This window comes from Corapipo altera, unplaced genomic scaffold, assembly GCF_003945725.1.
Source record: "Corapipo altera isolate COAL_440 unplaced genomic scaffold, ASM394572v1 2c, whole genome shotgun sequence".
In the NCBI taxonomy this organism is placed as follows: domain Eukaryota; kingdom Metazoa; phylum Chordata; class Aves; order Passeriformes; family Pipridae; genus Corapipo; species Corapipo altera.
Window position 1 is genome coordinate 777,130 of NW_020884923.1, and position 12,357 is coordinate 789,486.

The 12,357-nt window shown below is 37.2% G+C and overlaps 1 protein-coding gene across 1 annotated transcript in view; it reads left to right on the forward strand.

The window, feature by feature from the left end:
* The window catches only part of DISC1 (DISC1 scaffold protein), a 193,626-nt gene that overhangs the window by 142,647 nt on the left and 38,622 nt on the right, over positions 1–12,357 (forward strand). The window contains exon 10 of the mRNA XM_027657391.1: positions 6,560–6,620. Coding sequence (XP_027513192.1) covers positions 6,560–6,620 — 61 coding nt within the window. The remainder of the gene's footprint in view (positions 1–6,559; positions 6,621–12,357) is intronic.

Sequence of the window (12,357 nt, forward strand, 5' to 3'; positions counted from 1 at the left end):
TACCGAATCAAAGCAAGAATCAGTATGCTTGCTTTGATACTGCATAATAAAGCAACTGATAGAATTTCAACTGTTATTTTTAAAAGGTAGATTGTTTACTGAAAGTAATTTGCCTCCTTCTGCCTGCTGTCTCCCACGTGTAGCATGGAAGGACCCCCTGTGTCAGGCTTGACAGATTTTACAGAAATCTGAAAGAAGCTTAGAATGCATGTGAAAGTATGGTAATTCTCTGAATTTGGGCAGTTTAATCATAACAGAACTTGAAGGGTCACCTGTCTCTTTGGATGAAAAGTACTGCATACAACAAAGAAGGTTCAGGAAGCAAATTCTGGGAATGTCTGTTTCTCAGATGTGCCTTTTTATACAGGGTGGTTTCCCCTGCTCCCTGTCACCTCTGCAAACCTTTTATGCGTTTCACAGAGAGACAGAATTGTCAGTTGTTATAGGCAGAGCTGCTGGCACCTCCTGTCATTTCTCTTTGTAAGATCTATTTTCTGGTTTTTATTTCTTTGTCAAAATTCTGTTCATGCTGAGATTTTCCATACCTTATGTCCTCCCTGACATCCAGCTTGAGAGCAGAATATGGCATCTCTGTTAAAATCAGTATTTTCTATGTACTGTCTATGTTTAGCTGTAATTTTTTTTACATCAAAGGCAAGGTATCACTTGTCTCATTGCAGGCTCAAAATTCATTGTTGCACCAAGACCTACAAATTAAGCCATCCTTAAATACATTGAGAGCCTTGTAGAACAGAGACACAAGCAGATGGAGTATGTTCTTTGCCTACTTCTGCTATGTGTAAAATACTACCATTCCTCCAAATGAGCTGGTATTTGGCCTTTATGGGATCTCCTAAAGAGAGAAAACTGGTTCTCCTGGTTTTGCAGTACCCACCCACTCCCAACATGTCTAGAGGTTAGACTATGCTTCTTCCTGTTCAGGATGTACCAATGTGTTTGAAAGAAATTTAACAGTAGACCTTCTGTATCCACAGCTCCAAAGGGAATTTCCTGAGGAAGACGAGTTCACACTGTACTTTTAGTCTTTTCCTGTTTCAGTGCAGTGGGAAAACACTATGCTGTCCTGTGTTCTGCCAATTTTGTATTTCTCTATTAGTCTTCATATATTTTTATTATTTCCTATATTTTTCCGAAGTTAGAGGGTATGAATTGAAAGTATACTACAAGATTTTAAATGTAAGAATGAGCAAAGTATTTTAAGACAGTGATGCTCCAGATAAAACCTTTGTTTGTTCCTATGTATCAGAAGAGTTGCTCTACAGTATCTGAGCAGTTGACTATCTAGTGCTGAAGAGGCAAGTGATGGTGATGGAAATTTTCATATGGACAAGATAAAACACACTGCATCCTTCTGCAAGCTCTGAAAGCAGTGGAATAGCATTTGACAATAGATCCCTGAAAGCCCCCTGTTCTCTTGTGGGATGGGATTATGACAAGATCGACATTTCTGAATCACCCAGCAGTTGCTGCAGACTCTTTCCCATGCAGAGGAACTGAGACCATCTAGCAGTCCTATATAGTACAGCCCTGCTGCATTCACACTTTTCAGTCCCAGCAGAACTGCTGTTCTTGACCTGCCTGCCGGTGGCATCCACAGCAAAGCACAGCTTTCCATTTGTGTGGTCTGACAGTATCCTATTCTCCAGGCCAGCTGTTTTCAGGAGAGACAAACTTTGTGATTGAGTTATGAAATCATCTCTAACTAGGGAGAGGGTATTTTCAACTCCATCAAGTAAGACTGGGCTACATCTTTAAATGTCTGGCTTTGATTTCTTAGATGTTCAGATTTTAGTCTTTCCAGATCATCTTTATGTAGTGTTTCTGTTTATGGAATACACAGTCCATTTGGACTCCTAAATTTTGGTCACCTCATCTCTGGTGGCAGTAATTTCCTCAGGCAAATTTTGTGCTGTTTTGCAGTGATATTTTGAAGATTAACACATTCCTTAGAACAAACCACAATTCCTGGAAGAGACAGGTAATAACTACATATACTTCTTTACTCAAAAACAGTCAGTGAACCAGCACAGAATTTCATTCCTCTTTTTTCAGTATTTGCACTTTTTTATCAAAGCACTTATTTTCCTCTCTTTAATCCTGGCCTTTTAAGTTCTTTCTAGAGTTCTTTGGGAACAATGCACTGGAGGGAGGCCATTGTTCTTCACACAGAGCTTGTTCTTTGGTTTATCCCCTGTCTGTCTGCAGGATGCAAAATTCCTTACCATTCTGTAATCCAAAATCTTACTGGGGGCTGGATAAATCATCTTGACATGTAGTTGAGCAGCTGAGATGTCATCTCTGAAGTTTGACTGTCTTTTCAAGTTAACCTTTAAATGTATCGAAGCCATTCTTTGGTTTTTCAGAGCCCAACTTCACACGTTAATGTAGTACATCTTCCATGACAGAAAAGATTAGAATCATTTTCATAGAATCATTTTCTGCTTTTGCTTTTCTCTTAGCATTAATAACAATTTCTACACTTAAAAAATAGAATAGCGACAGGACAAGCAACATGTCAGCCTTGTTCACACCTAACTCTGCCCTCAGAGTTTGCCCCAGGTGGATCGATGCATGTCCATGTAGTTACTTTTATTTTTATATCATTCTTAAGAGACTAATCTCATCCTAGACCTTAAGTCAGGCAAAAATCTCCCTGAAGCCACTGGGAGTTTTGCCATACCTGACTAATAAGGTATTTGAGAAGGAACATAATGCTTGCGAATTGGAGAGACTAATTTTGTAGGCTTCAGGTTCATCACGGAGGCAAGTAATGTCTGGCAGTTCTTCTCATGCTGGGTCTTGATCTTCCAGCAGCCATTGCAGCTCTTCCAACCTTTAATTTTGTGTAAAAATGTGTGTTCACATTATTTATCTGCACTGTCCACACATTAAAAAAAGAAAAAAGAAATAATACCTTTTAGGGTGGAAGGCAAAAATTAACTTTGGACTTTGTATCTCTGGGACTCAGTATATCACTTCTTTGGGAGAGAACTACAGACCTGTGGGGTAGCATGTAAAAAACTACTGTGATATTGACTACAATTTTTTTTAGGCCCATAATTCAGTTTTAAAGACTTATTCTTCTGAGTTGCCAAGCATCCACATCTGGAATGTCCATATGAACACTGTGTTCAAGGTGTCTCCAGTCAGATACTTTATTTTAGAAAATATTGATAATAGAACCCAAAGCATATGTCATGGTCCATGGTCTTTTTAAGCTCAATTTTTGAGGACCAAAGAATAAAAGACCGAAGAATAAAAGTGATGATATCCTTTCGTATGCAGGCTTGAATAATCTTTGTAAGTAACAGAAATAGCATTACCCCATTGGGGCTGCTTTCAGATGAGAAATGACACGTGATGTTATTTTAAAAGAACGCTATGTAGGTTAATTATTGAAAGGTATTTATGCTGCTTCTAAAATGGCAGATTTATGCTCTATTACAACTAAAAGGCCACCACAGGAGTTCACTGCTGCTCCTCAACTCTGTCTAACCAGGACTGATTCCAAGATTGGACTTAGCTGCTCTAAGGAGGAAGAAAAATTTATGAAAAAATAAGAGAAGGAAATGCTGACTCACTTTTCTTCAATTAAGAGTTCATAAGAGAAGTTTATTTTTAGTCTTTGCAAATTCCCTGGTGTCTGATCTTCTGTGAGTATTTATACTTCTTTATTTTAATGGAGTATTTATACTTTTTTATTTTAATAACTCCCTTCAAGGCCAATATGAGCTAAGCATGTAAATCCCCAGAGAACTGCTGAAAAAGGCAATCCCATTCACTTAAATGTAAAAATAAACCATTTGGCATGCAGAAAAGAATCTCATAAATTATTATTTCCTTTTTTTTTTCTCTGTCATCTAGTACTTTCTTGGCCAGATTGAAGGCATACACAGTTTCCTGTATGCATTTTTTTGCTTTGAAGTGTTGGTGAATAAATTCATTAAATTAGAACAAAAAAATTTTTTTCTAATTTATTGTTTGTCTTCTATTTCAATGAATAATCTAAAAGACTGAAAGTATATCTGTATTTGTTGTAGTGCCATTTGCAGTTTGTTGCAAGGGAAGTAACCTTAATCAGATTTTTAAACTGTGTTTTCCTTCCAGCAAAATCTCCAGGTTACAGCTTTTCCAATTACATGCAGAGGAAGGCAAGGAGACAAAGATAGTCTGGGGAGCTTTCTCTTTCAGCAGCAAAGTTTGCATTTCTTTTAATGTAGTTAAAATGTTTGACAGGAGAGAGTAGGGTTTAGTGATGTGAGGTGATTTCCAAATGAGTGTTAGCTTTTTACTGACCTACTTTTTACTAGTGGTGTATTCTTGTCCATTACTTTTTGTCATTGAATAATGCTGATATATTAAGCTGTGTGCTTCAAGGGCATTGTAAAATTGCATGTAGGGGCAGGACTGAACTGTGAAAGTGCGAATTACTCCATCAGATCAAACCCAATTAAAAAGTGACAAGCACAGCAGGAGAAATTGAAAGCAAGGTTTATCTTTCATGTAACATAAGAAGCCACTATATCGGTTAGAAACAAAGCCAGTGTGAAACAGATTCTCCACCTCTTCTCATCCCTCTCCAAAAACTAATAATATCTGCTGACTTTATTATCGAAAAGAATAAACCCCTGAGTTGTAATGGCTCATGTTGAAGGACACTGTGACAATGGCAAGAGAAGGGGAAGTACGGCACCTGTACACCTTGAAGCTATTTGCTGTCAAAGCATGCACTGGGCCTCAGGTCAGCGCATTTGGGGATTGACGGATAGGGAGTTTGGAAAAGTGGTGATTAAAATGTGTCATTAAAGGAAGACTTGCAGTTTTGCCGACTCTCTGCAGTTCCACACAAAGTGTAGGAATAAGAGCACGGTAAGGAAACTGTGAACTTCCACTAAGCCTATAGTTGTTACAGAACTGCTACAAGCTAGGGAAAGGTGTTTAGTCTCCAGTGCCATTGCAGAAATCCTTATAGAACCTTTTGCATAATATCTACCAGCACTCTTCTAATGGTCGGTTGGATCTGTGAATGTATAAGCTAATGCAGTTGTCTATGGACAATATAATACTGCAGAATCATCCTTCTAGAGTACTGGGGTTGTGGTAAGTTTGGGGTTTTTGTTTGTTTCAGGTTTGTGGGAGTTTGATTGTTTGTATGTTTGCTAATCCAATAAACTTGTAAAATAAACAAAACAATAAACCAACCAAAAAGTAAATCAACTTGGCAAAATGCGTAACTGTGTTCCATACTTGCTATTGGGATGCAGAGTGCTTCAGTGATGTGTGACTGCTGCGTGACAAGGTGAACATCACCTTTGACAGATAGTCAATATTACATTGACCCTCATACCTGCTGCTAATGGTATAACCTCAGTGAACTCCTGTGTGTGTGTGTGTGTGTGAACTAAACTTTAGCACAGCTGATTTGATTAATGCTGAGTTTTGAGGTTCAACTTTAGTGCATGTGACATTCTACTTTTTCAACAAAAAAGCCCCAATAAACAAACACGAAAGAGAAAAGTGAGAAATATGTGAAGCACTTGATATGTGTAAGTTGTGCTCAATGGCATTGTATTGTGGGGAAGATAGGGGAGATGAATGGGTAAATTCACGGGGTACCTGATCCATATCACAAGTTTTGCCTGTGAAAACAGTGATGCTCCATAGGATGCATATTCATGTAAAATATATATTTAATTGATGTACAGTGAGTTAAGACTTTATGACAGAGACTGCCTGATTTACAGTCCTACTAGACTTGAAGTTGGCAAGCAGCTGTTAGGGAGGGAGAAAAAGTTATCATAGTGTTAAAATGGTTATTATCTAAAAACCTCCATTTTCCTGGAGGAGGTTTACCTTTTCCCCATTTGTACCATTGATAAGTACCAATGGTCATCCAAAGGAATGGCTTTATTTTTGTGTGTTATGGTCTGTTGGAGTTTCTTCTGGGTAAAAAAGCTGTAGGGACTCTTTCAGACAATGTCTAGGTCTGAACTTTAAAAACAAATACACAAAACCCCCCAAAACACCAAACCACAAAAAAGGACAACCTAAATTTCTTTTCTAATAAAAGCTTTTTGGTTTTATCAGAAAAAGTTTGATACAAGATTCATAACATTTTAAAGGACTGTTATGCATGTGTTAGGCTTACTTCTTTTCCTAAAGGTAAAGGGGAGGACCTAGCTGTGTGGATGCTGTTTCTTTTTTTGTGGGGATGATTTTGGTTTTTTTTTTGTCAAGAGGAAACTTCCACAAACTATGCCTTTGTTAGTCTTACCATTTTTCTGGCACAACCAAGAGGTTAATGCATTCATTGCTAGATATATTACTGTAATACAGATACAATAGATTTTCAAGAAAAAAGGGAGAAGACACCCACACTGTAATTTGAATGTGAAAAAGATTAATGGAATTCTTATTCCTGACTGATATATGTAAAATATGTGGGTAAGAGTTGAGTTGGTTTAAAAAAAAAAAAAAAAGAAAGCCCCACAAAACTGTGCTGTTATACCATTACCTAACTCTGACCTTTATTTTGTAGTGACCAGTGTAAAAGAAAATGCTGAGAAGTACATGGAGATTCTAGAGGATAAACTACATAGGTAAGGATGACATAATGGAAAACTTTGAAATCTTAAAAATGCTTGTTAATGCAGCATTGATATGCATAAAAGGGTTAGGGAATTTGCATTAGAATAATACCAAAAATAGTTCAAAGTAGGAAATTCCACAAGTGTTAAAATCTCTGTTCATGATCATGTTCAGCAGCTTTTCTGCCAGCCTGGCAATGGGTGCAGGTAAAAGAAAGAATCACTGTTTAGTGCACAGGACTGCCCTGGAATGGTGGTGGTACAGCCGGAGAATGGGCTCCATGCGTGGGGTTCTGATGTCTCACTCCAGCTTTTCCTGCAGGTCTTGTAACCAGAAGTGTGCTCTCTTAAGCACCCAGAAACCCCCAAGTTTTAGGGATGTGACAGCTGGTTGAAAAATCACCCCTTTGTTACTATGCAAAACCAATTCTGAGCAGGGCCAAGGAGTCCCTAACCAGAACTCTGGGCATCTTTAACAAGTAAAGGCACTCTGTCTAACAGTTTTGAAAAAATGCCAATTTGGGGTATTGTGGAAAGCGAATAGAAACCAAGACAATAGAGATATTTTAAGAACTGAATCCCAATGCAGAATTTACATATGTTTATGGCTTTGCTTTTTTTTAAAAAAAAATGCTAACATTTATATTTCCTTCTCTTGCTGCATGAAGGGGGCTCTATGTGACCCCCTCCAACTTAAGGCTTTTCCTTGAAATATGATCAGCAAATGTTACAGTGCTGTTCTAATAGAATCTTCTGCATTCGTGAACTTTGCCCTGAACAACTCTATTTTAATTGAAAAAAGGCTTTCATACATAGACATTGGAGCTTGAGCCTTAATAAAATGCAACTCACCAAATTAGCACCGCTTCCATTTCCACTACTAAGCAGGTATAATTAATAAAGTGTTGCCCTCACTATTTTTTTGTTGTATTGATAAAGAGAGGGTTATATATATATTTTTTTTGCTCACTCATACTTTTGAATATAGAAGTATTTATTTGGCTCAACTCTTAAATTTGAAAGTAATACAGAACTGAACAAAAAATTATGGAAGATCAAGCTGTGTGTCTGTGTGCTGCCTTAATAACATTTATACTCCATATACTCCAATCCATAAGTTTAAGACAAGTCTTAAGGACTTTCAGTGCATTGTCTTTTGGAAAACAATATTCTTTTTTTAGTTTGGACAATACTCCCAAGTACATGGTGTAACTCTTGGGGATGGTCCTGTGCAGGCCTAAGGGTTGGACTTGATGATCATTGTGGGTCCCTTCCAACTCAGTAAATTCTGTGACATGTTTTGATGCTTCTAGGCTGTATGGGTTTAATCGACATATCAGGCTCCCAGAAGGACGTAAATTTCTATTTAAGTGCTAAATAGTTGGAGAATCTGTATATTTCTTTTTCTTCTTCCAGGGACTTATCAGATAGAATTTGCAGTTGTGATTTTTTTTTTTTTTAATTTAGTTATGGGGGATGATTGTATTTTTGAGCTGTCTATCTTGACTTTTCTGCATCAGTCTCTTAAATTGCAGCACCTTTTTATGTGTCTTGATAGATGTTGTTAATGAGCTTGGAGCATGCTTTTTTCTTCTCTTCTTCTATTTGTGGGAGAAATTTGCATGCTAAACTACTGGTATTCATCCTGCTTCTGTGGGGACCGTCATTTCAGGGAAAGGATTAAAAGCTAAACCTTCTTTTTGGCACTGCTTTATATTTTGGAGGCATTTTTTTTAATGCCTCCAAACAGTAGTTTAAAACAGTAGTTGACCAATTCTTAGCAGCTTTAAGAATTGTCAAGTATTGTAATGTATTTTGTTGCTTTTGTGTGCAAGGGTTGACTTCCTCTGTACCACATAGACCTGGGCTCGTTTTAGTCCAAGTTCTCTATTGCAGCTGGGCTACCTGCTTCAAAGTTTTACTGTTGAGGAAAATGTTCTTCCCAGCCTGTTCTGAGAATACAAATGCATCTATACTGCTGCACTGAACATGCTCTTCAGAGCTTGCTGTCAGCTTCTCTAACAGACTGTTGTGATGTTGCCAAGATTCTAAAATTCCCCTTCCAAACTTAAGAATAAAAAAAAAAAAAAAAAGCAACTAATGAACCAACCCCCCCCCCCCAAAAAAAAAAAACCACTTCCCCCACCCCTAGCAAAACCCCGCTAAAACTCAGCAAATAAACCCAACAAAATACTCCCCCAAAAAAACTCAGCACAGTGTTGGCCAAGGTTCCAGATGGTGAAGATTCAGTTCTGAACGTGTTTTTCAACATGTGCAAATGGTATTAGTCTAAAAATAGTTAATCTTAAGTAATTAAGGAGTATGAATTTATTTTAATATTGGTGGAAAAAGAAAATCTATAGTGTTTTTAACACAAAGAAGTCTCTTAGATACTATGTCTTGAAAAATATATTTATGGTAATAAGGTGGTTGAGATATTTGGTTTTAAAAGGTTCCTTGGTCTTTAAGTAATTAACTACACCTGCTTTACAGCTTGAATTAAAAAAAACCCAACAACTAAGCAAGAGCCAGAGAGGCTTCCCCATCCCCTGTGCCCCCTTCCTCCTGTTGAGAGAAGAAACTTGAGAGTCTTTCTCTTTTTCTGGCCTTCATATAGATGCTCAGATTACTCCCTTATATATATATATCATAAACTAAAGAAAGAGTCCCTAAGGAAAATTTAAGGTGTAAGTTTTAAGTTTACATTTTAGACAGCAGTAGAATTTGCGTCTGGCTCATGAACGCACCTTTGGGGTTGCTCTTGAAACCCAAAGAGGATCAACTCTGGGTAGCATGAATTCAAATAAGCCTCTAGAGCTTTTCTCCAGATGAAACATATCATTTTGCTAGGTAATGTTTCAAATAGAAACAACCTAGATTCAGAACCCTTCAATTTAAAATGGAGCTTCAGAGTAAAGTAGAACTCTTAGAAATGTAATTTTTGACCACTTTTGCAACAGAAGAAAGTTAATGAAGAAAACTCAGACCAAAACAGCTTTAATGAAGATTTGAGTTTAAAAAAGTCAGTATTATCAGTTAATTTCCCCCCTTCCCCTCTCCCCCTTCTTTTCTCTTTTGCTTATTTTGTGGGGTTTTTTTTTGTTTTTTTTTTTTTTTTGCTTGATTGGTGAAGGGAGAGGGAACCTAGGTTATTCACTGGAGTATGTTTTGGAAAGGTGGAGCTTTTTGGTGTGGGTGTTTTGTTTTGTTTTTGATTTTGTTTGTGGTTTTTGTTGTTTGTTTTTTGTTTTGATTGGTTGGTTTTTTGGTTTTGGGGTTTTTGGTTGTTTGTTTTTTTGTTTTTTTTTTTGGTTGGGATTTTTTTGTTTGTTTTTTGGTTTTTAAAACAAATGCAATGCTTTTGACTGCAGCCTACAAAATACATGCTGTCAAGTAGCTTATAGAATATGTTTGATTAGGAGTACTACTCTTCTGATAGCCTTGTACCTAAAGGAAAAAAAAAGGGAAAATATGCATTGACAAAAAAATAAAATATATTCAGTATCTACTGGTTTCACTCCAAAGAAGGCAAAGCACCCACTAAGTACACAGATTACTTGACATTGGTTTTTCCTTTTAAAATAGAGGTTATATTCTGAGCAGTGGATTGACAGTTGTTGAGGACAGTATCCTTCATGAAAAGAATAAATAAATAGTGTGTTTTGTAATGCTGCTGGCTGTCTCTTTCCCAGTCACCAGTATATATCAAGCCACTCCTCAAGTTTATACATTAAATCACTAGCTGCTCTTTTGAGAATGTAAATACCATTGCCATCACTTCCAAGGTAGACCTTGCAAATTGCTTACCTTTTGTTAGTAAACAGATGTGCAAAAGTAGTCAGAGTTAGGATAATGAAAGTGTGTTCAGCAGAGACATTTGTCTGTATAAATATCTGAAGTGCAAGAAGTTTTGCTTAGATAACTTCAGCCCATCACTTGAGTCGTTTAAGAGGGATTGTACAGGAGAAGTTTACCATAGTATTCTGATTTAGCTCATAAAAATTCAGCTGCACATCTTCTTGTGGGACCTGTGTTCTTTCACGGAGAGTATGTTTTTTTCATCTTGCTTCTTTCCACACCAAGTGAAGGCTCTGCTGGCGCTTTATATCATTACCATGAATAAAGGGGGCTTCAGCCGTCAGCAACTCTTTTAAGAACCATTAAGTTCTGCCGTAAGTGAGCTTAAGTCATGTAAATTATTGACAGTCGTGAATTGTGCATTCGAAAGGGTGCTATAAAGCTGTAAAAGGAGATTTGGGTTAGGATTCTGTGATTAAATGGTGTCTCCTAAATCAATACTTAAATAAAAGTGGCCAGATATTGAAAAACATGTGAGGTACAATAAACACCTTTTAAATTGATGTTGATGGAGAGAAAGTATTAAATTATATTTGTTTAGATGTGGGAATCCAAGTCCAGACTTGGGTTTGAAAGTATTCACTTGTTTTTGAAGATAGCAATAAAATTGCCTGTCCTTTAAATGAAGAAGCACAGTGGAAAGAAACCTTTGATATATATTTCTGCATGAAAAGTCATCATCATCTGAGTTATTTGCTAGCTCTTATGTATGTCAATGTAGGTCATGTGACATAAGCCATTGTGCATCTGTCACATTTTACATGCACCCTGTATCATTAAATCTCTGTCCTAGCTTCAGTTTGATTCCCTTCCATTGCAGAGGGGGTTGTGAGAAAGATTGATCTGTGTAAGAACTGTATGTGATAGCTGGAGAAATGAAAACAAGTATGTAGAACAAGATAAAAATTTTAAAAAATCTTTCAGAACCTTGCCCTTGCAGATGCTGGTAAATGTTCTACAGTAAATGTGTTTATCTTATAAAGTGCTGTGCAAAAACAGGAATTCAGTTACACTACTGAAACATGCACTAAAATGACTGGTTGTTTCAGCTCAGTCCTGCCTTTGGAGACACTGCTGTGCTCTTCTTGTAGTAGTAGAGGGAAAGTAGAAGTCTTTCTTTAGGTTTCTCTATACCAAAGACAACTAAGGTTAAATTAATGGTGCAAATGAGCTTAATGAGATTTATGATGAAATAACAATACTTTTATTTTCAAGTATCCGTCTGCTATATATCCATAGAAACATATTTGGAATTCACTGCCTCTGTGAAACTTATTAGAAACTGATAATCTGTGAAAGTTTGCCCTCTTAAGCAGATAGAATAAACGTGGTGAAATTGTTAGAAGAGAGTGTCACCTGAAGATAATTTTTTTTTTGTATGCTGTAAATTATTTGATATTTGCCCTAAGAACTGGTTTTATTTGGCATACCAAATGTTTCCTGAGTGGCATTGTATGCTAACATGAATTGTTATGCCTGACCCATGACCTAAGCCATTATTGTTAAATATGATATATAGTGAAGGAGCATCTCACAAGTGAAAATACATATTGGAGGGAAAACGCAGAGAGCAAATAAAAAATCAGGAGAGACCAAAGATCTTGGGACTATTGTCTGTCCTTCCGCAGGCACTCAGAATGCAAGAGCAAGACCTATCATGGACCACTGCACCCTGAGGCTGAAGAAACCCCAGAAGGAACTGCCTTCATTGCTAATTAAACAATTGGCCATTTAAACCTTTCTCAAGAGTGCAATGATTTTCTGCAGTGAGGTGAGGTTCCTGCATCCAGCTGGAGCTTGTTAGCCTCCTGCACCCACTCAGAGCTCTGTTTGAAGTCTGACACTGTGCTGTTGAAGGGCAGTCTGTGGTAGCCAAGCCTACAAGCACAAG